Genomic DNA, 27,579 nt, shown 5'->3' with positions numbered 1-27,579 from the left:
TACTGTGTCTAACCATAGGGTTTGCCGTAGAAACATACTGTACTATTTGTATTCAGGCGTATTGCAGCAGGGCATGGCAAATTTGTAGCTAGGGGTTATTTACTAGCACTTGTGTCTGTGAACAAAGACACAGGACTGAATTATCAAGTGTTTTCCCCCACCATTTGCCACCATTGTGCTGTTATTTCTCCACTTTCAGAAGATCGGGCCTTGCAATCTAGCCTATGGAAGAATACTGTCAGGTGGGTGTTCCTCACAGCCCAATGATGCTGCTGAGCTGTAGGGCCCACCCTTCTGACAGTGATGTGATACTGATTTCAAAACTAACGGCACCAGTATCTCCGGCACTGTCTAGTGGTATATAATACCGCCAACTGTTAGAAGGGCTGGCTTTACAGGACAGCATCATTGCTGGGCTGTGACGAACGCCCTCCTGACAGAGTTCTTCCTTATCCTTGTATTGTCAAGAAGGGCATTTCTCACAGCACAGCGATGATGCTAGGCTGTAAGGGTGCGTTCACACAGAGTAACGTGCCGTGTGATGTGACACGTATACGGCGTGTGAGAGTTTGCGCGCCGTATACTCTCCCATTGATTTCAATGGGAGTTAGGATCGTATACGCCGCGTTATTTTGCGGCCGTGATTTTGCGTATACTGGAGCGTATACGGCGCACAAACTCTCACACGCCGTATACGTGCCATATCACGTGGCACGTTACATCGTGTGAATGCACCCTAAGGCTCACCCTTTTCACAGTGGAGGGATATTGTTGCTGAAACTAATGGCATTGATATCTCTGGCACCTGGATAGATATGGGGAAAGCTGACCGTTCTCTGAATCCTGCCAAACTCAGAGGACATGAAAGGTGCTCTTTTAGGGTAAGTTCACATGGGGTTTTTTGGACCGGATTTTGAGGCAGAGGCCACCTCAGAATCTGGTCCAAAAAATGGCTAGCAGTGCATACAGTGCAGCGGCATCCAGTTGCGGAATTCTGCTCCGGATTAGGCCCAAATGAATAGGCCTAGTGGGGAGGGAGTGTTGCTCCGTGGATTCCACCTGAAGAAAGGGCCTGACACTTCTTTTTCCGTTCGCGGAAAAAGGAACCCATTGAATTCAATTGGAGGCGTTTTTTTTATAGCCGGATTCTGATGCAGATTCCACTGCAAAATCTGTCCCAAAAAACCCTGTGTGAACCCGGCCTAAGTGTCTCCTTTGGAGATATGGTGCCTACTAAACTGCTCACTCTGACTGCCATGGTTGATAGTGTAGCTAGTAGTAATATACTGGCATTTGGTATTGTAGATTTACAGTCACATACAAATACATAAAGTACACACACATGCACACACACGTGTATATTATTGAGTGACGTTTCAGGATTTCAGTATGTTTTGTGTAGTCGTAGTGTGTATTTTTCTTTTTCCAGGCTATTCTTCCACTTGCTAATTAAAAAAAAATTGCTGGGGGTGTTTATGTCTGTTTGTGCCAATAAGCTCCCACTCTCCAGTCACCATGGGATTGGCTCCAGATATCTTACTCATTTATTTATACAGTATCCATCAGATTTCCTGAAATAAAGTGACATCATTACAGAGTCACTAACAATTATAAAGATGAATACCAAAGTGTGTGCCTATATCTATATCCATAATGGAACATAATACTGAGAACTACAGCAAAACACACAAAATACAGATAATTCATTTTGCCATCTAGCCCTTTGTTGCCCTGGGCTCCACTTTGATGACTCAGCTTTGCTGTGACAATGGCTTTGATACTTGGCTAGTAACACACTTTATGTCACATCAGGATGGCTGTAATATTTAATAACGTAGGTGTTTGGATGTGAACTTGCTGCATTATCAATCCCTTTAATGCAGCTAGCTCAGGGCATTAGACCCACATCTGGGACAGGATGCGCAGCCAGAAAACAGTCCATCAGATGTCTGTAATCTGTCTATGAGCTGTTTCCAAGTTCACAAAAAAGGCTACATGCACACAGCGTGTATTTTCCTGCTTCATGATAAAACAGCACAGAAGGCACATGGATGACATCCTTATGCCGCCCATTCCTCCACGGACTCATTCATTTTATCTAGCGAGCCCAGGACACAAAATGATCAGGTAGAAGACATGGGTATGGGGTCATTGAGACGAATGGTCAGTGTCCTAGCTATGGAAAACATGGCTAGCACACTAACAAAGCACGTGGTTGTGTGCATTGAGCCCACAAGACAGTGGTGCTCTATAGAGCTGGAGCAGTGTAAGGGTGAATTCACACTGAGTAAACGCTAGCTTATTCTGAACGTAAAACACGTTCAGAATAAGCGGCGTCTAAAGCAGCTCCATTCATTTCTATGGGAGGCGGGGATACGAGCGCTCCCCATAGAAATGAATGGGCTGCTTGTTTCACTCCGAGCAGTCCCATTGAAGTGAATGGGAAGTGCTGGCGTGTACGGCAAGCTCTGCTCATGCTGGAGCGTACACGCCGGCACTCCCCATTCACTTCAATGGGACTGCTCACAGTGGAAGAAGCAGCCCATTCATTTCTATGGGGAGCGCTCGTATCCCCGCTCCCATAGAAATGAATGGAGCTGCTTTAGACGCCGCTTATTCTGAACGTGTTTTACGTTCAGAATAAGCTAGCGTTTACTCAGTGTGAATGCACCCTAAGGGTGCATTCAGACTACGTAACGCCGGGCGTGTATGAGAGCCGTACACGCCGGCATTACGGCAGACTGCCGAACACTTCCCATTCACTTCAATGGGAGCGCTCGTAACAGCGGCGTTTACGAGCGCTCCCATTGAAGTGAATGGGAAGTGTTCGGCAGTCTGCCGTAATGCCGGCGTGTACGGCTCTCATACACGCCCGGCGTTACGTAGTGTGCATGCACCCTAAAGGGTCTAGTGCTCCATAAGACACCTTGGTAGGAGTAATTACTGGCTATAAAAATGACTGAAAAACATTTGAGTGCTAGTAAATGTAATAAAATATTTAGCAGTTTTCCCCTCCGCCTCACTCCGGTCCCCCGCACAGGGATCACTTCAGCCAAGAAGATGACATCATCTTTGTGAGACCAGAGCGTGGCACAGGAAGTGGTGGGGGAGTAGCCTTGTGTAACACAGTAAATGTAGGCTGTATACACATGTTTTATTTGCCGTTCCAGGACCGGTGGTTTTGGCGGCTTCGTAATAACAAGGTACAGGAAGGCTATCCAATGCAAATTGAACAGTTTTGGAAAGGACTCCCACCAAAAATCGATGCCGCTTACGAGAGATCAGATGGGAAATTTGTCTTCTTTAAAGGTACTGTCTGTATATCATCTAAAACCTTATGTCTATATAGTTGTGGCAGATGCTCTTGTTTGTATGACTATGACAATTGTGTATTGGGACACTGCCCTGTGGCCCGGAGCCACGACTATGAAGCCAGCAGAGCTATAACTAGTGTATCTGATGTGAAGGCTGACCATCAGTAGTAGAGAATTATCCAATAGTTGCTCCTTAGAGTATAGTCTCAATACTCTCTCACACATTGAGTATGACAGTTTACTAGGTTCTTAGGTCATGTCTTAATGTGGTCTGTTCCATTGTGCAGTCAGGTCCTTCGTCTCCTGAGAAGCACAGTAATGGCAATATGCATGTTGAGATAGCTGGGTCTAATGGACTTGTAATCTTGTAGTTATGATTATATGTGGTTTTTCTCAGCGGATTGTAGGTTTAGGTAATTCTATTAGTGAAGAAGTTCCAGCAGGTTCTCAGTCCTGGTCTTCATCCATGGATAAAGAGTAGCCAGAGGAGATACCTGACAACCTTTATAGCTTTCCTTCGAATGAATCCAATAAAACCTAACAATTTGTTGATGATTTGTTAACTCATTCATTTGGTTCCCAATCTAGGAGACAAATACTGGGTTTTTAAGGAGGTAACAGCAGAGCCTGGCTATCCACACAGTCTGGTGGAGTTGGGAAGTTGTCTCCCTCGGGAAGGTATTGACACAGCTCTGAGATGGGAGCCAGTTGGCAAAACCTACTTCTTCAAAGGGGACAGATATTGGAGATATAATGAAGAGAAGAGGACAGCCGATCCTGGTTACCCAAAGTCCATAACTGTTTGGAAAGGTATCCCAGAAGCACCTCAAGGAGCCTTTGTGAGCAAAGAAGGGAGTAAGTAATGCTAGCTACACTTCAGATATGAAGACAATACTGAGAAGAGATCATAAAGGAAATGCAAATATATTATTTTACTACATGTAGTAAAGTGCATTTTAAGAAAAAATTGTGTATGGTTTCTGTAATATCATCTCGGTTTAACCATTTAGTATATTACAGGGTGCTGACACTTGTCACTCCCATGATCAGCTCACTTAAAGGGATTCAATCATTAAAATGAAAATTTTTCTCGATAATACGTGGAATAGCCTTAAGAAAGACTATTCGTCTCCTACGTTCAGATGTCTCCTCCGCTCCGCCGTTCGGTAGAAATCCTGGTTTTCTTCTGTATGTAAATGAGTTCCTTCAGCAATGGGGGCAGTCTCCAGCGCTTAAACAGCACTGGGGGCGTTCCCAATGCTGCGAGAGAACTCTCCAGCGACGCTTCTATCTTTGCCTGGAACGGGCTTTCCCTGTGTCTTCTTCTGGCGCTGGCTTCAAACTTCTAGGCATGCGCAGTCGGCTGGGGTAAGCGGCCACAAGAAAATGGCCACGGGCATGCGCAGTCGGCCCGACAGCATAGTTGACTGCGCATGCCTAGAAGTTTGAAGCCAGCACCAGAAGAAGACTTAGGGAGAGGCTGTTCAAGGCGAAGATAGAGGTGGCGCTGGAGATTTCTTTCGCTGCATTGGGGACTCATTTGCATACCGAAGAAAACCAGGATTGCTAATGAACGGCGGCGCCGAGATGACATCTAAAGGTAGGAGAAGATTAGCCTTTCTTAAGGCTATTCCTGCATGTTATCGACAAAAAATGTCATTTTACTGATTGAATCCCTTTAAATCCACAGGACAAATCTGTTTGGGTCTGACCAACGGGACCCCCACTGATCACACACTGACATTCCATTACTTTCTATAGGAATTCCAGAGATACTTGAGTTGATACTGAGTTGCACTTAAGCCATCTCCAGCAGTCCCATACAAAAGAATGGAAGGGCTACACTACCACTGCTCCATTTCAGTAACAGAATGAGGAACCCCTGTCCAGTGGGGGTGTTCACAGTTGAACCCCATCAATCATCAATTTTTCCTCTATCCTGTGTATAGTGAATACATTACATGAACATACCCCTTTAAGGGGCCGTGACTATCCTTCTCTTCAAGTGTTTACTACTCATAACGCCATAGGATTTTTAGCGATAGTCCCTGGTACTTTAGTTCTGTCCAGGTGAATAGGAATGGCCTGTACGGAGAGTTGCCTGGTAAACAGTGAAGGAGACGGTGACATTGAGCTCTAGTCACCAGTGAGTGCTGGCGCCCCATTGAATCTGGTGGACTTGAGGACTCAGCTCCCCATCAGCAGTCCCATATAGATACATGGATCAGTGGGACCCCCTACAATCAGACACTTGGATAGTGGATAAGTCTTGTTTGTGGGACATCCTCTTGAAGGATGCCATTGTAGGGCAACACGGTGGCTCAGTGGTTAGCACTGCAGCCCTGGTTTCAAATCCTGCCAGGAACAATGTTTTTTTTATTTTTTTATGTAGATTGTGAGCCCCATATAGGGCTCATAATGTACATGTTTTCTTTTTCTCTTCTCCTATCAGTATGTCTTTATAGAATGGTAGGAAATCCACACAAACACAGGGAGAACATACAAACGCCTTGCAGATGTTGTTCCTGGCTGGATTCGAATCCAGGACTCCAGCAGAACAAGGCTACAGTGCTAAGCACTCAGCCACCATGTTGCCCCCAGGAACAATGTCTGCAAGGAGTTTGTATGTTCTCCCTGTATTTGTGTGGATTTTCTCCCATTCTACAAAGACATACTGATAGGAAAAAAAAAAGTACATTGTGATCCCTATAAGGGGGGCTCACAGTCTACATTTAAAAAAAAAGAAAGAAAGCTACCATTGTGTCTATGTAGAATGTGTGGAATTGAACCCCGGTTATTGAGGGTGTGAGCGTATTCTATCACTGCTTTGTAAAGTCTATAGTATCAATTCCTTGAGTAATTCGAGATGTTTTGTCTTCCGCAGCTTATACTTATTTCTATAAAGGAAAAGAATACTGGAAATTTGATAATCAGAAACTTTCTGTGGAAGTGGGTTACCCGAGGTCAATTGTAAAAGACTGGATGGGCTGCAACCAAAAAGACGTGGACAACAGCAAAGACCGCCACCTACCACACGATGATGTGGATATTATGGTGACAATAAATGACGTGCCAAGCACCGTAAACGCTATAGCAGTGGTAATCCCCTGTATATTGTCCCTGTGCATCCTGGTCTTGGTATATACTATTTTCCAATTTAAAAACAAAGGGGTACAACAAAACGTTACCTACTACAAACGGCCGGTACAAGAATGGGTATGACAGGATCTGGAACACTTTTGTTTTCTTTAGTTTCTATGAGGGCTAACAGGATGCTGGGATCCAAAGTCCACTGGTCAGACTGGAAACGGACGCTCATCGATGGCGGTCCCAGTTTTTACGAGCAAGGGGAAGACCTTACGGTATACAGAGATGGCCTTACACAATGGAGCCTCTTTCATTCTTACTGCCTCATACTTGTATCTTTTCTAGTGTGCCATTTCCTCGGTTCACTTTGTGAGCACCGAGTTAACTTGCTTGGAATTTTCTTCAGAAAAAAACAAAAAATAAACAAACAACAAAAAGTATGACTGTAGCTGAGAACTTGTCTCGAAACCAGCTTTCTTCATCGAAGTCAGATACTTTCAGACTTGTTTCTTAAATCAATTTGAGCAGAAAGAGATCAAGCACACAAAGGCAAAGAATTGTCACGGAAGGTCTCGAAAAACATCTGTTCCTCCGTATGGCTTGCCACATAAATGCACAAAGAGGAACTCACTTTTTTTTGTTATTTTTTTGTTTAATCCCTGCTGGTCAGAATTATTATTACATACACAAAGTTGTTACGTGTAGATTATTGAATTTGGCATTCTCTGCCTGCATTCATGAATAGTTGTTACAGATCAGAAGGAAGATTTCCTTGGCTTGCTGTCTTGTGTCGAGCCGAGGAAGGAGAAGACGTGTTCACCCGATGACAATACTTTGGTAAATGTTGTATCATGTAGAAAATGAAATGAAAAAAGTTAAATAAAACAAAAAAAAAAGTGATATATTAAAATGGTTTTGCTGAATGTCAACAGTGTAAGAGAATGGATAGGCGACTAGTAAGAATACATTTCAGTCCCGTAACTACTCATACTGGAAAACTGTAATCTGTTATTATGATGATTTATTTATTTCATTTTTTAATTGCCTGAGTTTGAATAATAAATTCTATGCTCTCTAGGCCTTTCATTTCTTTACAAAAATGGTTATTATTTCACTTTATTGCGTTTTTTTTCTACAAAGGATACATAGGTGAACCAATGAGATAACCGTTTTCTCAATATATTACTTTTATACTTTCACATGAACATTGTGCATGTATTTAAAAAATTTAAAATTTCATTTTGCGTACACGCAGGAGTTTCATATCTATATGTGCATTTGTTCATGATTTTATGTGAAATTCTTCATCCAGTTGGAAATATTTGAAAATGTTATATCACAATCTGCTGCTTAAAGGGATTCTACCATTAAAATCAAATTTTTTGTGGATCACACGTAGGAATGGCCTTAAGAAACTCTATTCTTCTCCTACCTTTAGATGTCTTCTCCGCACCGTCGTTCGGTTAAATTCCTGTTAAATCTGGCTAAAATTTTTGTCGCAAATGAGTTCTCTTGCAGCACTGGGAGTCGCCTCCTCCATCTTCTTCAGGAACGGCATCTTCATGCGTCTTCTTCCGGAGCTGGGGGTCAATCTTCTAGGCCTCGGGCATAGCCGACTGCGCATGCACGCGGCCACAAGAAAAATGGTCGCTTACACAGTACACATTTTCTTGTGGCATGTGGGCATGCACAGTCGGCTCTGCCCGAGGCCTAGAAGATTGACCCCCAGCTCCGGAAGAAGACGCATGAAGAGGCCGTTCCTGAAGAAGATGGAGGCGGCGCTGGAGAGTTCTCTCACAGCATTGGGGACGCCCCCAGTGCTGTTTGAGCGCTGAGGCCCACCCCCAGTGCTGCGAGAGAGCTAATTTGCATACTGACAAAAACCCAGGATTTTAACCAAATGGCGACACAGAGAAGACATCTAAAGGTAGGAGAAGAATAGCCTTTCTTAAGGCTATTCCTAGGTGTTATCCACAAAAAATTCGATTTTAATGGTAGAATCCCTTTAATATAAAATCAAATAATTTAAAAGAGACCTTTCACTACCTCTACAAACTCTTTGCAATAGGCTCTTCTCCACCGATTCTCATGCAGTTGGAGTTATTTCTTTATCCCCCACCGTTCCTGAGTAATCATTTGTGTTAGCTTGAGCACAATTATGCTCCCTACTGTCAGGTAGGCGGTCCCTCTTTCAGCTCTAACCGCTCGCCTGACAGTAAAGAGCCTAATTAGCATATTGGGTGTTGAAATTAATTGAACTGATTGCTCAGGAACAGCAGGGGCTAGAGAAAAAATTGCAACTGCACCAGAATCAGTGGAGCGGCACGTATTAAAGGAGTTGATGGTGAAAGTTCCTCTATAATACTGGAGAGGTTGAACAGTGTTATGAAAATGTGTGACTACCCTGCCCGATGTCATGACATGCTGTTACGGTAGATTGTATGTCGGGGAGGGGGTTAGCTATATCTGTGCAGGGGATTTAGAGATCTATATCAGAAAAACACTATTATGTGTTGCTCACAGTGGGACATTGACTTATAACTAGGTATAATAATATATCATGTACAGCAGGATTCATATCCACCAAAAAGTAATATATTGGCTTTATGGAATCGTTTTCTCTACAGATGCACAATTGTTAACCAGCAGTAATAATACATAGAACATTCCTCAAGAAAAACTTCATTCTAAAAATGAAAGATTACATTTTTATGAAATATTTTTACTTGAAATATCTGGTTGCTAAGACCGATGATAATAATACTAATGGGATTTCCAAAAGGCACTACTTTATACAATGAAAGAGAATGAAGGTGCAATACAAGGTATCAATTAAATAACTTCAGCAGTATTGAATAATAGAGTAAATGTATGTTATGCTCGCTATTAAAGGGGTTTCTAGCTCCATAATTTTTTTCCAAATCAACTGAATATGAGTTCAAAAGTTGAGCTGCTTTTCAGATTTGCTGCCACTGTAGTGAGGGATTCCTGGTCCCATGTCAGCCTTTGTTTACTTTACATCAATGACATAAAGTGATCGCCGTAGCCTATCATTAGCCCTATGAGTGTTGTTATTAAAGGCCGCAGACATCTGTATATCATTGTACATATTTTGGACTTTAAAAAAAAAAAAAAACAGGCTATTATTGAAAAAGTCCAACCATTGTTACTCAGCAGCTTACATGCTATTTCACACATTGCAGGCTGCTCAGTCCCATCCTTATTTAAATCCATCAGATGAAAACTAAAACCTCGTTCACATCTGCGTTAGTATTCCGTCCGGGGGAGTCCGCATGGGGACTCCCCCCGAACGGAATACCACACACAATTGCAAGCGCTGTGCAGTAAAAGCAAACAGACCCCATAGACCAGGGGTGCCCAATACGTCAATTCCCTGGGCGGCCACAGAACGCCGCTGTCTCCTGCTCTCACACTCCGCCTGACCCCGCCCACATGCCCGGCCCCGCCCACAGGCCCGCCCTGGCCCCACCCACAAGAAGTGGGTAGTAGATCTTTTGCCTTGGTCAGTTTATAAAGTAGCTCACATGCTGAAAAAGTGTGAGCACCCCTGCCATAGAGTATAATGGGGTCTGTGTGCTTACCGCACACTGCCGGCACAAATCATGCAGACAGGAAAGTAGATTCCTGCGGAGATCTGGTGGCAAGCACACGGACCCCACTACAGTCGATGGGGTCCGTGTCCTTTTACTGCACAGCGCTTGCAATTGCGTTTGGTATTCCATTCAGGGGTCCCCATGCAGACTTCCCCAGACAGAATACCAATGCAGATGTGAACAAGGGGTTAGTCTGTGGCCCTATCTCTGCTTGCAGAGCTCATAAATGTGTAAGATGAAATAGTTTCAAACTGATTGACATTCACTTTAGCTGAGCATTTACAGAATGGGACAGAGCAGCCTGCAATGTAGAAGAGAACATGGCAGCTGCAGAGAGAAATTCTGAACGTGTTCAGTAAAAACCCATTTAGCCCAAACTATGTACAATGTAACAATGAAAAAGGTCCACAAAGGTGCCCATCCTTTACAATTTTATGAAAATGATGGTCAGATATGGCACTACTGTAATATAAAAGCAAATAAGTTTTTCGGTGCCTGCCCTACGTCTTTAATGGTGGTTTTCTATCTGACTGTGGAAGATGCAGAATTTCTCATCTTTTTATGAATGCTTACAGTATTATAATAGTAGAGGTCTGGTAAGTGGTTAGGGTTAGTGATTGATGTTCCACGAGACAAGATAGTTTTTTCTAACTATGAATGCATTAAGATGTAGATGTTGGCATTTTTCATCTGATATAATAAAGAACATCAGTTTTGAAATTTGTTACGTCTATAGCATCTAAATATTTCATTACATTCTTCATCTGCTGGAATACTTATCTTTATCTTGGTAGTTGTTCTTATGACTATTGTTGCATTCTTACAATAAGGTGTGACATTCTTGTATAAGATGGAATGATTTTTTATGATTTTGCTTGGCCGTCATAGCCTGCTCTTTTTTTTAGAGCGACTAGTCTGCTACGAAAAAACATTCATCTTTGTCTGTGACTGTCTTAGAATTGCTTTTGACATATTAGTATCAAAAGTTTTACTTGGGAATGAGTAGAGTATCCTAAAAGTACTGAGTGGGATATTAAATCTGGAAGCTCTTTCTTATTTTTGCCATTTGGTATAGCTTCCTAATGTCCACACACTTCATTCTGTCTCAGTATTTTAGCCCCTCTTCCCCTCTCACAGCATGAAGGAAGCTGCAGCCACATCCCCGTGAAAACTAAGGGGGCGTTTACACTGCCTTTGTTAATGTCCGTTCCTGTCTTCCATCATAGAATGACAGCAATGGACATTAAACTGTCACAGACTGATTCTGTGTCCGCCATGTTGTTTACATTAGTGGCAGTGGGAATGAACACAGAATTCATCTGTGACCGGTCTTTGTGACATTTTAATGTCTGTTGCTGTCATCCTATAACGGAAGACAGCAACGGACACTAACATCAGTAGTTTGAACGCTCCCTAAAGAGGTTAACAAAAATTTACAAATTTGCCTCCAATTGTAGGTTTTAAAGGGGTTGTCTGATTTAGAACAACAATTTTCAAAAAACCCACTATGACATTTAGGACCTTCAACAGTAATAGGAGTGTGTCTTATTTGGAAGACCAAAGCTACAGTAGTTGTGCTTCCCGAAAACTTAACCCAGGTTCTGATTTCCAAAAATAAAGGCTTATGTGATTGTAAGTGGCCTTGAAGGCCTGAACTGAAGAGTTTATGGTATAGATTATACTAGGCCATACATCTGCAAGATCCGTAAGTTCACACACAGGACTTTCAAGCTTACTTTAAGGCAGATTTTGCTTTACAAACAGCTCCAATTCTGCAAATCTACCTCCCATTGTTTTCATGCTCTTTCTTGACTTTGTGCTGCGGGATGTACAGGGCAGTACTGAGGAGAGAAATCTGAGGTGAACGACTGCCCATAAATTCCTTTCACTTCCCATTGCGTGAGCAGCCCCTTTAGTGTGACAGAAGGACGATGGCAGACTCTGAATGATATGTTTCTGTTAGTATTTTCTTTCGTATTCATATTTATTGTAATAAAGCGTATTACATCTGCTGATATGAGATGATCTGTACAATCACTGTACATAAAGGGGTATTTTAGGTAAACAAGATTGAACTATGGGGTATCAGATAAAGTGTACAAAAGAAGGCTTTGGCTCCTAAACTAACATTGATCAGCCATGATAAAGGAGCATCTGTTACTAAAATACAGGAATTTATGTTGTCTATGGGCGACCAATACAGAGATATCGATATTCTACACTATAGGGGCAGGTTTTTTTGTCCTCAGAGATGGATTGTAGTTTATACCGCTAGAAAGCTTTTCGGTATGGCCAGAGATATTAGTGCTGTTAGTTTCAGCACACTGTCTGAAGGGCAGGCGTTACAGCCCGGCGTCATCGCTAGACTATGAGGAACACCCCCCTACTCTTCAATAGTTTTGTACTGTCAGAGGGGCGTGCCTCACAGCTCACCGAGTGCACTAGACAGTAAGGCCCACTCTTATGGCGCAGGAGATACATTGGTGCTAAAACTAACAAATGAATTCAGTGCACTGTCAGCTTTCTACCAATTTATAATACCTCCCATCTCCAAGGACATGAAAGAAAAACTCTTAGGGCTTGTTCACACAGAGTTTTTTGACGCGGAATCTGCTTCAAAAACGGGTCCCAATGACTTCAATGGGAGCCGCTCGCTTTTTTTTTCCGCTACTAGCTAGCAACATGCCCCTTCTTCCCACGCATGCTGCGGTATCCATAGCACGAGATTCCCTCCCGATTAGGCCCATTCATTAAGGCCTAATCCAGAACGGGATGCACTGCATCGGCATTCCGTCATGGCTAGCCGTGTGGTATGTTCACATGCGGAATCCATTTTCTGCCGTGTGAACATACCCTTACAAAACTGTTTTGCCCATAACAACCAATTCCCAGCAGCTGTAATGGACAGTTTTTCTCTCAGACAGTATTGTGAATCTGTGATAGTCTTCCAGTAACTTACTGTACACTGCAGCTGTCCTTTTCTCTACATACCTTAACACTAATAAATATTTATTTTGGACTTTGGCCCTGTCCAGTCCTCTTTTTAGACAGTTTATTGTTCGGAATCTGATTGGTTAGAGCCATCATTACAGCTCCGCCCAGTAGACTCAGTCAGATACCAGCCAACCTCTGCTTGAAAGTGCAACAAAGTAACTTACAAACTACACAAAGACTACACTAGACTACACTAAAGGATGTTATGTAGCGGAATGCCTATAAGGGAAATGATCATAGACAGAGGTCTGATAATTTGTGAGGGGGGGATTCACTTGCCTCATAACTATAAGTCAGGTGTATTCTTTGGCTGCCTTCACACGGAGTTACGCTCCGCTCATTCTGAACGTAAACTCGTTCAGAGTGAGCAGCGTAAAACAGATCCCATTGACTTCTATGGGTGCCGTCTTACACGCATATCACATTGAAAGCAATAGGTAAAAAAGCTTCCCATTGATTTCAATAGAGCATGTAAGCCGGCACCCATAGAAGTCAATGGGATCTGTTTTACGCCGCTCACTCTGAACAAGTTTGCGTTCATAATGAGCGGAGCGTAAACTCCATGTGAAGGCAGCCTTTCATTGCTTTTATTAACCAAAATTTATTGTATTTACTGTGCTGTTTGGCTATCAGGAGGTTATCCCTGTCCCCGTGATCCACTACCCTAATGGTACCTCACGTGACAGAACGCAGCGCGTTTTGTGGGTCAGTGTGAATAAACGCTTGCAGCTGCTTCCTATTGTTTCCCATAGGTAACCTCATATGGCATGGATTTTCCTGTACTTAGAATCATTGGGGAAATTCACCTAAAACTTCCCCCAAACATATGAAACAATGACACTGGTGATGTCTTAAAACCACCACCCAGATCTGTCTTTGTAAGAAGTGGCAGATCGGAAAATCCAACATGTATTTTTGCCTTGGAACCATAATGTAAATCCAAACCTGAACCTTTGTTGTTCAATAGTGGTGGGGGTCCATGTATGGATTAGTCTCAGTCGATGGGACAAATCTGTGTGCGGCCATCCTTGATAGTTTTATCTGGTTTTACTATAGATTGCTTTGTTCTAACAGTGTATGGTGTACTATATATTAAAGAAAATATCATATAGGATTTGCCAGTTTGCCATTATTTGTTGAATGATTAAAATTTATAAAAAATAATTTGCAATAACTTACTGTAAATGCCTTTAGAGTTTTATACTTACAGTACGCGAGTGGGCTGAGCCTACCATGTCATCCACTTGGCTATTGGTTTATCAATGGGAAAATTAATTCAACAGTATAATCACTGTGTTCTTGTTTGCATACAAGCTGATACGGTATTTCTATTGGTTCACTGATACAAGTGCATTGCCTTTATTTATACAGTTGTAGATGTAGCAGAGCTGAATTTGTTATTTACATAGTGATATCAGTATGTTCCGCTTTATGAATATAAATATATATATATATATATATATATATATATATATATTTATATATAGACCCTGTAAGTACAGTTTTAGATGACCTATTATAGAGGTATAGGCAATCTCTGCAATCGTATGGGACCTCAGATTAAAGTCGCGTTGAACCAAGCCACTACCTTTATGTACCTGTGTATAGAATCAGAGATACGGTCTGGGGCATAACTTGCGGAGTCCAGAGGGTGCAGTCACACCTGGGCCCAGGAGGTTTATGTGGTTTATAAGCAGTGGCATAACAGACCCCACAGTATAATAAGCGGAGGCTTGGGGAGGTGATCAAACATAAAAAACAATGTTACTCACCTCTCCTGGGCTCTAGTGCAGCTCCCTGTTCTCTTCTGTGTTTTTACTTGACGTCAGGGATTTCTGAGGCCTGTGATTGGGCCTAGCAGTCTCATTGGTTATGCTGCAACGCGATACTTGCATGTTTTTGCCATAATGATCCCTTACGTCAGATAAAAGACCAGAAGAGAACAGAAATCCACGCTGGGGCCCAGGAGAGGTGAGTAACACTGTTTTTTTTGTGTTTGATCAACTCCCCTGGGTTTCCGCTCATTATACTATGGTGTCAGGGTATAATAATAGCAGTTCCGATACTGACATGTTCGGTCCGAATGAGACTTCAGGTAGAACCTCACAAATATTGTAATAACTAAAACTAACGTGAACAGAATCTTGTTGGTTATCCTGGTTGATGTTCAGTCTTGGTTATTTTTTGTTAAATCGCCCAGTACTATTACAGATATACTTTGTAGGATGCAAGTGACAGAATTTCCTGCTGACAGACCTTCTTGAATAGTTAAAGATGGATTTAAAGAGGCCTTATCACCATGTCCATCAACTTAAGCTCTTTGCATCCTTCAGTAGGCGCCATTCCACTGATTTCTGCATTGTTGGAATCAACTCTACTGTCAGGTGGGTGGTCCAAGGTGATCCAAGACCGCCCACATGACGGGCCTAATTAATATACTGGGTGCTAAAGATAGCAGAAATGATTGCGGTGGAACTGTGGGGGCTAGAGAAAAAATTCCAACTTCTCTGGACTCAGTGAGGCGGCGCCTATCGAAGGATACAAAGAGTGTATAGGAGCACAAACATACTAAACTCTGCAACACCAAGACGTTCACCTCTGCTACTTCTAGAAAACATCAAGTCACTATGTAATGTATATTTTATACGTTGATATTAATACCAGTGTTATATCGCATTGTTTTTATTCCATTTGATGACTTTATTACATTTTGTGGCTTTTTTTTTTAAGGAATTGCCATTTCTGCCTGATCTTATTTATTAGATTTCACTGTGAAGACGTTTTATGTTTTAATATTAGACAATCTTTACTTTTTTGGGATATTTGCAATGTCTTACAACAACTAGAGCGCAATAACAGAAAATGGATGTTTTTTGAAAATTAGATAAAATATATCAAAGGAGAACATACAGTATAAAAGAGAGGAATGGCAAAAAATTCAGGTTTTATATTCTAACCTGTAGTATAGACCATGAAAGGTTCCTAATTCTTGAGAAACATGACGCCCAGTATATAATACTTTGTGTATACAGTAACGTGCCATGTACTGGTATAGTTAAAGGGGTTGTCCCACTAAGAAATATTAGGAACCAGTTTTAAACTATATGAAAAAAATGCCCTAGTGTCTAGATATTACTGTGACATACAGGTTATGGCTCCCCCTAGTGGTCTTTCGCTTCTCTCTCAGAATGTCCACCTGGTGTCCATTGCCGGTGGTCGCACATGCTCAGTCTCATTGCTGGTATTCTCTGGTACACTTGTAGGGGAATGATTCCTGCTATTGGGCAGTCCAACCAATACAGATTATACAAAAAGCATTAGACATAGAAGGTAGACATTCTAAAAGGGAATCAAATGACCACAAGAGCCAAGTACAGAAGTAGCAGAATTAATACACAAATTCATGCAATTTTTTGATATCCTCCGCCATTTTTTCTATACACTGAGCAGTGTGCAGGATTTCCAGGCACCCTGGCATAGTTGGCAAGGGATTTGACATATTTCATCCAGACTTCTTAGCATTTCTAGTGGTTAGTTCTGTGGATAGGTGACATGTGGTACAACCCCTTTAACATTTTCGGGCCAGCCGGACATGACCATAACTACCCATATATTTGTATGCGGTCTTATGTACTTCATTTATTGCTATTACTATTATGGTGGTTATTAGGATTATTATTTGTCTTATTCTGTGTACTTATCTTACGGTATTATATCATGGCAGGAAAGGGGGTTGTATACAAGCCGATACCAGGCTCTATTTCACTTGAACCTCTGCCTTTTATTTCATGTTGATGTGTTTCCTTATATTTGAGATCTGCTTTATAATATTACAATAGGTTCATTTTAGGGCCCTTTATGGTATATGGGTGTCACGATTGGGATATGTCTCAGCTCAGCGTCCTCTCTGTTATCCAGAGCAGTTTTAGTGGAACTGGCTTTTGACCACATGGCCCGCACGTAATACTAGATGTGTCCTGTAGTGGTCGCTGCAGAGCAACAGAAACCTCTTCACGGACACAAAATGCAGTGTGAACAGAGCCTTATGTGAGACTATCCACATCCATTGGTTATTATAACCAATCAGGGTTCCGCTTATATACTGTAAACCGCACCACAGAGATGAAACCTGTTCCTTGGTAGGTTCTCTGAGTCAGTCGTGGTGCTCGGGGCCTTCTGCCTTTTATTCTCTTTCTCCATAGAAGCCTTATTTTCTGCACAGTGACAGACTAGTCGTACTGCTTCACATCATACTGTATGACAGCAAATGGCTGTACACTTGATTGTTCTATTAGGAAATGCTGAAATTGCCTTAATATGAGGTATGGGGGCGTCATTCCTATTAATGAAGTATCTATGGGACGTGGGGTCTGTGCACCTTACTACATGTGTGCGTCTCTGACATAACAGATCTGCTGTAGGCTGCAGCTTGTGGATCCGTATTCCTTCCATAGTTTACCTTTTGTTCTGCACTGTATAATATGTAGAGCGACAGGCGATGTATAAGGTTGTAGCAGGATGTCATTGCTGATTTACTGAAATAAATTTGGCTCAAGTTTGCTCTGTCTATTTTATTCCATTGGGTACATAACATTTTAATGCCCTTTCCACAGGCCCTCACGTTCACTGCCATAGGCACAGGCTCTCATGCACATTGCGGAAATGCAACATTTCATAGCCGTTGGGGAAATGCAAAAGAAAAAACATCGTATTTTATAGTCCCAGGACCGTGTTTGCAAGAATGAGTGAGTTTTCCAAAATCCAACACGTTAAAGGGGTTATCCAGATTTTATTATTTAATATTAGATCTGCGGGGGGCCTAGACCCAGTACCCCCACAGATCACCTGTACTGAGAAGCAGCCCAGCAGCAGACATCAACAATACATTCTACCTTATAAAGCATTATCCACCAGGGGGCAGCATTGATTTAAATGACTTTGCTATGTAAGATATTCACTATAATAAATAGTCACTTGCAGATATTATCAGATCGTGGAAAAACACAGAATGGAAAAACCAAATTAGTAACATATCTGACCTACCTAGACACACTAACAGCTCCTTCACACACTATTTTTTTCTAGTGTTTTTAAACACTTGTAAAAAAATAAAAATTAAAAAGATGAATCTAAAATGTATTCATTTTTTTGGTTTTGTAACATTGAAATTACTCCCTTTTTTCGTTTATTACGTCCTCCAGAATAGCCTATGGGAAAAATGCAATAAGAAAAATAACCGCAGAGTTTATATTGCAACAGCTAGAGGACTTCTCTGGAGGGCGGCACTTGATCCGAACAGTTCTGTGGACATTAGACTATAACACTGCTATGTGATCTATCCCCACCAGCCTATAATGCAAGAATTGACTGCCTGTTAGGCCAAGGACACACTGGGGTAATCGCCGCAGGTTAGATGTCTGATATTAGGAACACTAACTCCTGGATAATATATAACTGCCAATACAATAGTCAGGATTTCTTCTCCTCAAGTCCATTATCTTACATTTGGAAACATGATATATAGTTTGCATTGTTTGGACCATTCATCCTCTAAAACTAGAAGTTTTCCATGTTCCAAGTAAATCCCAAACTAAATACACATTACCTCCCCTAGCAAATAGGGCTGTGAGTTTATCACAAAATTCATAGTGTTATTTAAGGAACCGCTATGTAATAAATATTTCAATACAAACCATCAGTTCAAAAATGGGGCATACAATGAGAAAAGAGGGAATAACAGTGTTGGAGGTGATTAAGAGTTCTCCTTTAATAATCCATAGCAAACAGCTTGCTACATGTCCATTCACCATGGGATCCCCTGCCATCTGAAGCCTGGCACTGGCAGACTCAATGCAGTGATGTCATCGGCTGCTCCAAGCCTGAGACTGCACAGATAGGAAGGGGCGAGCTCTGAAGGAATGGAGCTAAGTGGGTATATACTTGAGTATAAGCCGAATTTTTCAGAACAGTTTTTGTGCTGAAAAAGCCCCCCTCGGCTTATACTCGAGTCAGCAAAAAAAATAATGTTTTTTTTTTTATTTTTTTCGGGGGAGCTATGACCAGCCACAATATCAATGTATAGAATCTCCCATAAAATAGTGGGGGGAAAAAAAGAAGCTTTAAAAGAGAAAATAAAAAAATAAAAAATTCTAAATCACTCCTTCCCTAGAATAGATACAAAAGTAGAGAAATACTGTGAAACACATACACATTAGGTATCCCTGTGTCTGAAAGTGCCTGGTCTACTGAATATAGGGGATCTGCAGTGCTCCTGTTCCGTCAGGAAGGGGTTAATAGGAGCACTGCAGATACCCTATATTCAGCCAGACTGAATTCCACGTGGGGGGGGGGGGGAAACCCCAGTCCTCAAGCTCAGGGAAGGGGCAGACAGACAACCAAAACACCCCCTCCCCTTCCCCAGCATCTACTGCACCCAAAAACTCTGACCATTTGAATTTTTGACATTTTCCAGTAGCTGCTACATTCCCCCCCCCCCTCGCCTTATACTCGAGTCAATAAGTTTTCCCAGTTTTTTGTGGTAAAATTAGGGGCCTCGGCTTATATTCGGGTCGGCTTATACTCGAGTATATACGATACTTTATAAAGAAAAATTGAGCAGGACTGTGCTGAGCACTCAAGAGATATCATACAGTGTTGGATAACTAAGGGGTCATTATACTGTGCAGGGACACTTGGAGGCACTATAATGTGTGATGGCACTTGCGGAACAATATATTGTATGAGGACGCTTAGGGGAAGTTTTATTTGTCAGGGAACATTATATTATATGGGGGACCTAAGGAGGCGTCACCATTACTGTGTTACATAAAGAAGGGCATTATTACTGTGTGAGGACACAAAGGGGCTGGTTAGGGTATGGACCACATCACTTGTCCCTCTTTCTGTCCTCTATACATTGGGATATATGTAAAGGCATGAGTCTGCTTCTTACCCTATATCCTGTTCTACTGGTCTACAGTCTCTGAATTTCCCCATGGTGGGACTATTTAAGGATTATTTTATGCGCTCAGGCTGCATCTCACAGGGGCTGGATTTAGCCTACTGCAAACACTTTTTCACTATTATGTCTCTCTGCAGCTGCAGCATTCTTTAAGCTAAGGCCCATCGGGACAATCTGCGGCGGGAACGCATTGCAGTTCTTGCCGCAGCGTTTTAAACAGAAAGTTTGCTGAGTTTTCCTCTGCAGACTTTCTGTTGCAATTAAATCTACGGGAAAGCTGCCATCATTTCCATAGATATAATTGACATGCTGCGATTTCCAAAACTGCGCCAGTTTTGGAAATTGCAGTGTGTTTGCACTGCAGATTTTACCACAAAGTGGGCATGGGATTCGCAAGAATCCCATCCACTTTGCTGTTACTGTATAACACCGTGATTTTTCAATGCAAATTGTGGCGCTTCCAGCCCGTGGGGCCCCGGCCATACAGAATCTTCTGGGATGCCCTGTTTACCAGGCCCCCTTAAAAAAACAAAAAAACATTTCTGCTGCAGATTGTTTTCCACAATGTGTGGATGCGATTAGCCAGAATCTCATTCACTTTGTAGAACGCTGCATTTACACTATATGGGGCCCTGGCCTAAGGCAGAAAACATAGTGTTTTGCAGTACATTCTGTCTTATCCCATCCACACATTCTAGAAGAAAAACTCTGCAAAATCTGAAAGAAAAACCATGCGGACGAGACCTCAATGCGCATTTTTCTCCGCAATGTTTTTTTGCTGCACTTCACTACTTGAGGGCTTAGCCTTAATCTGTATTAGGCTAAGGCCCCACATCGCGGAAAAGCTTCTTTTGGCCGGGGCCCCAGGGGTTGGAAACGCTGTGGGAAAAATCACTGCGTTATACAGTATATGCAAAGTGGATGGGATTCATGTAAATCCCATGCCCAATTTGCGGGAAAAACCGCAATGGGGACATGCAACGATTTCCAAAACCAGAGCGATTTTGAAAATCGCAGCATGTCAATTATATCTACGGAAAGACCGGCGGCTTTTGCATAGATATAATGATAACAGAAAGTCCGGAGGAAAACTCTGAACTTTCTGTTGAAAGTGCTGCGGAAGAACCGGGATGCGTTGCCGCCGCGGTTGTTCCCGCTGTGCTTTAGCGTGGCGTTTCTGGCCCGTGGGACCTTAATCTTACGGTGGTTGTACACAAAGTATTTCTTTTGAAAAGCTCTGCAGCCAGATGTTACATTCAGGTCTATGGTAAAATATTAAACATATTAAAAGTATTTTTCGTTGTGGGGTTTTGGTGGCTTTTTATGCCCTTTTTGGTTTATGCATCTTACTTCAGATATGAATTTTTTGTAGAATTTTTTCAATAGGGCATTAAAAAAGACCAATTCATTTTGCAAATGTGTTAAGTTAAAAAAAAAAAAAAAAAAAAAAAAAACCTCAGGCAAAAAAATTTGTAAACAAATACAATGAAAACTTCTTAAAATTCATGTTTTTCACCTACAACACAAACACTGAGAAGAAAGTGTGTGTGTGAAGTTAGGCTAAGTGGGGGCAATACAGTGGCTCAGTGGTTAGCCTTGTAGCACTGGAGTCCTGGGTTCAAATCCTGCCAAGGACAACATCTGCAAGGAGTTTGTATGTTCTCCCCGTGTTTGCATGGATTTCCATACTATATTCCAAAATAGACATACTGATAGGGAAAAAAAATGTACACTGTGTGCTCTATGTGGGGCTCACAATCTACATTTAGAAAAAAAAAAAAATTAGGCTAAGTGACCCTAGGTTCACGCTAGCGTTTGGGTTTTTCGTTCGGGGAGTCGGCTTTGGAATCCCCCAAATGTAAATCCTAATTCGCCTGAGGCACCACGTTGGGGAATCACAGCTTTTCTGTTGCAGATTTTTCAGCTTTTTTTTTGGAGTGGATTGACCATAAGGCAGAACTTCATAAATATTTCCTTTTCCTTTTGTAGCCATTCTTGACTTTAGCTCAAAAAACTGCAGCAAAATCTGCAACAGAAAAAGCTGCGTTTCCGCAATGTGAGGCCTCAGCCTAAAAAGACTATAATGGGGTCCGCCAGGTTTCCACCCGAAATGGTCCGAAAAATGAGGAGAGAGAAGTCCTGCTTGGAATCCCCCAGGTGTGAACGTAGCCTAAGGTTCTACAGATCTGCATGGATTGTTTCAGCAGTATGTGTATGAATATTCATTTAACTCCTTTAGGTGCCAAAAATTACTTATCTTACCACTTTATCTAATATCAAAAAAATTGCACAAATTTAAAGGTTGATGAATATCACTAATAGTAGTTTCAGATTAAATTAGGCACACATTACATATATTTTTTTTAATGCAAACCATTTACAGAATCCCGGCCCGTGAGACTCGATAAGAAGGTGAACCTGACACCACGCACTGGCATTTTGTGCAGGTAGTGGCTACTGCCCTGCGACATATATAAGTGGTCATATTATATACAGGACGGTTTACTAGTTAAGCAATGTATAAAAGTTATTTCTAACATGGGTCATAATATAAAAAATGCAAAGGTTTGGAAACTGTCACAACAGCAGGCTAATGTAGGGTTAGCATGTTACATGCTACTGAGTCTTTACCGGCATCACATCGCATCACACACCTACACGACACGTTTCACCACTGGAACCACATCTATCACTTTCCAGATATTTTTGTAATTAACATCGATTTAACGGAGAAAAAAACTGTTGATTCAATTTCTCAAATAATGAGAACATTGTCAGATACCGATCTTATCACTTCTATCAGTTCCATTTCAATATCCATTGCTGAGACAACTTCCTCATCAGATCTTTTAGTAGGTTTTATAGGAAACACTTATAGAACTAGTATATCACACCTCCGCTAGCTTTAATAGCTTCATATATGACCTCAAATGTCCCGAACCAGAACTGAATGATGGTAACTCTGGATTCCACTTGTGTCTCTGCATGTGGAGGTTAAAGGAGTTGTCCAGAATTAGGAACTCTGGATGAACATCAGAAACATCATCATTTTCTTCATGAGCTGTGTCTGTAATACAGCCCATCCCCATACAAGTCAACAGGGCTTAGCTGCAGTACCAAATATATCCCATGAACAATATGGCCGCACGGTACATGTTACAGCGTGCACTAACAAAGACGCTTTACAACAGAGCTGTATACTAACAACTTCATCAAAACCATGTTTCCAGCACATTTGTTAAAAGAAAGATAAAGTGGCCGAGCCCTATACGTAGCAGTCATAGAGTTATACATATGTGTGCCTATGCATGGTGTCACAGCTCAGCAAATTTAAAGAGGATGTCCAGTTTCAGCAAATATGATATTGTTTGTATACTGAAAAGTTGTGCAATTTTCCAATATACTTTCTGTATCACGCCCTCACAGTTTTCCAGATCTCTACTTGCTGTCATTTATTCTGCTTACTTCCAGTGGATAAAAATCAGTCCATGGTCATATGATATACAGTCCAATATACAAAGACTAATATTACCACCATACAATGACCATATAGTGATAGCAGTTAAACCCAATGCCAAGTGACATCTTCTCCGATTGTTCTCATTCCCTTCCCTACCTTTACCGTCTGACCCAAACCACCATGATGACTTATTCCAGCCATGACTTGTTGCAGAGTTTGCAACATACAGTGCTGGCCAAAAGTATTGGTCCCCCTGCAATTCTGTCAGATAATACTCAGTTTCTTCCAGAAAATGATTGCAAGCACAAACTCTTTGGTATTAATATCTTCATTTATTTTGCTTGCAATGAAAAAACACAAAAGAGAATGAAAAAAAGACAAATCATTGATCATTTTACACAAAACTCCAAAAATGGGCTGGACAAAAGTATCGGCCCCCTCAGCCTAATACTTGGTAGCACAACCTTTACACAAAATAACTGCGCACAACCGCTTCCGGTAACCATCAATGAGTTTCTTACAATGCTCTGCTGGAATTTTAGACCATTCTTCTTTAGCAAACTGCTCCAGGTCCCTGAGATGTGAAGGGGGCCTTCTCCAAACTGCCATCAAGAGATCTCTCCCCCACAGGTGTTCTATGGGATTCAGGTCTGGACTCATTGCTGCCACTTTAGAAGTCTCCAGGGCTTTCTCTCAAACCATTTTCTAGTGCTGATCTGAAGTGTGTTTTGGGTCATTGTCCTGCTGGAAGACCCATGACCTCTGAGGGAGACCCAGCTTTCTCACACTGGGCCCTACATTATGCTGCAAAATCACAGCCGCAAAATAGCGCCGCGTATACAATCCCGGCTCCCATTGAAATCAATGGGAGCGTATACGGCCCGCAAAAGCTCACATGGCGTCTACGTGCCACATCACGCGGCATGTTACTCCGTGTGAACTCACCCTTAAACTTCTTGATGACACTGCGCACGGTAGACACAGGAACATTCAGGTCTTTGGAGATGGACTTGTAGCCTTGAGATTGCTCATGCTTCCTCACAATTTTGCTTCTCAAGTCCTCAGACAGTTCTTTGGTCTTCTTTCTTTTCTCCATGCTCAATGTGGTACACACAAGGACACAGGACAGAGGTTGAGTCAACTTTAATTCATTTCAACTGGCTGCAAGTGTGATTTAGTTATTGCCACCACCTGTTAGGTGCCTCAGGTAAGTAACAGGTGCTGTTAATTACACAAATTAGAGAAGCATCACATGATTTTTCAAACAGTGCCAATACTTTTGTCCACCCCCTTTTTTATGTTTGGTGTGGAATTATATTCAATTTGGCTTTTTGACAATTCTTTTTGTGGTTTTTCATTGAAGACAAATTAAAAGAAAATAATAATACCAAAGAATTTGTGATTGCAATAATTTTCTGGAAGAAAATGAGTATTATCTGACAGAATTGCAGGGGTGCCAATACTTTTGGCCAACACTGTAGATATTACTGGCACCGCACTTCCAGCACAATTTGGAGACTTAATAAGGTTGTAATATTCAGTAAGTGTGTAAGGCTGTCTTACCTAAAGAATAACCTTCATTCATAATCTGGAATAGTAGGTCAGCATGTACAACATACGTGCCTCTATAATTTTAGGGTTTATGTGAGACTGTTATATTTTTACCTGCCCTACTTACTATTATTATCATTTGGGTTAAGCCTTTCTTTGTATGTGAAAGAATAGCATATCCCCTTCCTGTGGTCACTGATTGTGAAATAACTTCCTCTTAGTAGATATTTATCATGTAAAATACATACATATGCACAAACTGCAGGCAATACTGCAGACCTACATGCGTAAATGTATAAGATCATACTCATAGAATAGATATCTATATCTATAAAACTCTAATTCCATATACACGGACCACACACATGCATGCACACACACATGGATCACATGCATGCACACACATACAAACGCTCACACACACATACATGGACGACACATGTGCATGCACATACACACACACACATGGATCACATGCAGACACACGCACACATACACACAGACCACACACATGCATGGACTCATGCATACATACACATGGAACACGCAAACACACACATACTCACACACACATGCATAGATATACACGGACCATACACACGTGCATGCACACATGCATACATACACATGGATCACACACATGTACATGCGTGCATGCACTAACAAAACATGTCTGGTATCCTTAGTGGCTGCTTGCACACTATAGTATTTTTCACGGGCCTCCAGGCCATGGATTTGGCAGTTCCATAGACTTCTTTGTGCACAAAGTTGTGAATTTTGCAGGCTCCATAGAAGTCTATGGAGTTGTAGAATCCATGCTGCGCTCTGGCTAGTGGATGTGTAGGTGTGATGTGATGAGGTAACATCGTGCCTACAACACTGTGAGTGAGACTGCAGAGAGAGCTGCGGGGGAGCATTGGAAGGGTGAGTATAAGTGTTTTTTTGTGTTAAACGTTGAGGTGGAACATAATGATGGGGGCCAATGAAACTGGGGGCAGATGAAGGGGGGAACGGATGGCATGAAACTGGGGCAGATGAATGGAGTATATGAAACTGGGGAGAGATGGAGGGGAGACATATAATTTACTGACTGACTGTAGGAGGATTATACTGTGTAGGGGCACATGAAAAATTAATGAGAATGGGTGGAGTCAATATAAAAGTGGGCGGAGTTAAATCAGTCACAAAAGAAACTGTGCTGCAGCCTCTAGTGGGTGTTGTACCTCACCACAGTGCTGGATTTACAGCAACACTGGTCAGTACTTCTTTATAAAGTCCCCCATGATGCAGCATCTTCTTTTTGTAGGTGATACAGCTGAAGCAGCAGGACCTACTTTCTCTGTGTGCTGTGTATGGGAAACATCATTGCAGCCAGTCTCCACCTACTAGCTCAGGAAAAAACGAGAATTAAAATGGAGTCTCCTACCAACAAAACGACTTCTAAATGGCTTATGTGCTATTGTAGGGGCTGTTTATCACGTGGCGAATAACCCTATTTTGCATCAAAGTGCGAACCTGCTGCTGAGAAAAATCAACTTTTATCAGTATGTAAATGAACAGTTCGGTGCATCAGGGGTGGAGTCACACCAGTAAGAGCACTTTTGTGTGTGGTTACATGCCTACTATAATTTCATTCACAATTTTTGAAACCATTAACAACTAATTGTATTTCTCCCATTAAAAGTGCATTAAAGTTTTGGATGTCATCTTGGGCATATATAAAGACTATATTGTAGCACGGTGGCTCGGTGGTTAGTATGGCGGCCTTGCAACACGTGCGTCCTGGGTTTAAATCCAGCCAAGGAAAACATCTGCAAGGACTCATATGTTCCTTCTGCACTCCAAAGACATAATGGCAGGGAATATAGCTTGTGAGCCCTATATGGGACATTGTTGTCACTATCCTTACGACACTGCAGAATATGACGGCGCTATATAAGTAAGCAACCTGTAGAAAATACATTTCAGTATAATGGAAGTCACATGTTCTACTGATAAAGTAAAGCGAATTGCAGGAAGTGTCTCTTTGAAGCCAGTGGTCGCAATTGTTTTGGAAATTCGGTCAGCAAAATCAGTTCATCTTGCGACCGCATCAGAGAGCTGTAATGCTTTCTCAGAATAGACTGCTGCTATTGCTTGTGGTAACAGGACCTAATAAATGTATATATATATATATATATATATACATCAGAAGCGTTGTAGGACCTCAGTAAGACAGAATTGACTGAAACGCTCTTTATTTTCAGAAACATGCTATATGTAACCAAATATGAAAATTGCCCTATGTTCATTTCTGTATTACTAGAATTAGATGCCCTATTTTAGGACTTGTCTATTCTAGTAGTGACAGGAAGAGCAGCCATATTGGTTTTCAAATAACATCTCAGAAACTTGTTTTCTCATCAGGCTCAGTTAAGTCGTTCATATGCATGTGCTGGGCCCATGGGAAAATGGACCCGCCTGTACTTTCATGGCCCCAATGGCGTAAATACAGCAGCAGTGGTAGTGGCTGCCACAGGGCCTAGGACATTAGGGGGCAGGAAGGCCCCTGATTTTGCTTTAAATAGGCCGCTATCTTCTGGAGTAACCCCAGCAGGG

At 41.8% G+C, this 27,579-nt stretch overlaps 1 protein-coding gene across 1 annotated transcript in view; it reads left to right on the top strand.

Annotated features, from left to right (window-relative positions):
* MMP24 (matrix metallopeptidase 24) overlaps window positions 1–7,478 on the top strand; it is a 119,459-nt gene extending 111,981 nt beyond the window's left edge. The window contains exons 7-9 of the mRNA XM_075277317.1: window positions 3,171–3,309; window positions 3,903–4,169; window positions 6,199–7,478. Of these exons, the coding sequence (XP_075133418.1) occupies window positions 3,171–3,309; window positions 3,903–4,169; window positions 6,199–6,536 (744 nt within the window). The 3' untranslated portion in view covers window positions 6,537–7,478. The remainder of the gene's footprint in view (window positions 1–3,170; window positions 3,310–3,902; window positions 4,170–6,198) is intronic.
* Window positions 7,479–27,579: the final 20,101 nt, after the last annotated feature.

Source organism: Leptodactylus fuscus, chromosome 6, assembly GCF_031893055.1.
Source record: "Leptodactylus fuscus isolate aLepFus1 chromosome 6, aLepFus1.hap2, whole genome shotgun sequence".
Taxonomy (NCBI): Eukaryota; Metazoa; Chordata; class Amphibia; order Anura; family Leptodactylidae; genus Leptodactylus; species Leptodactylus fuscus.
Note: the sequence above shows the minus strand (reverse complement) of the source record. Positions and strands in the feature narration are given on the sequence as shown.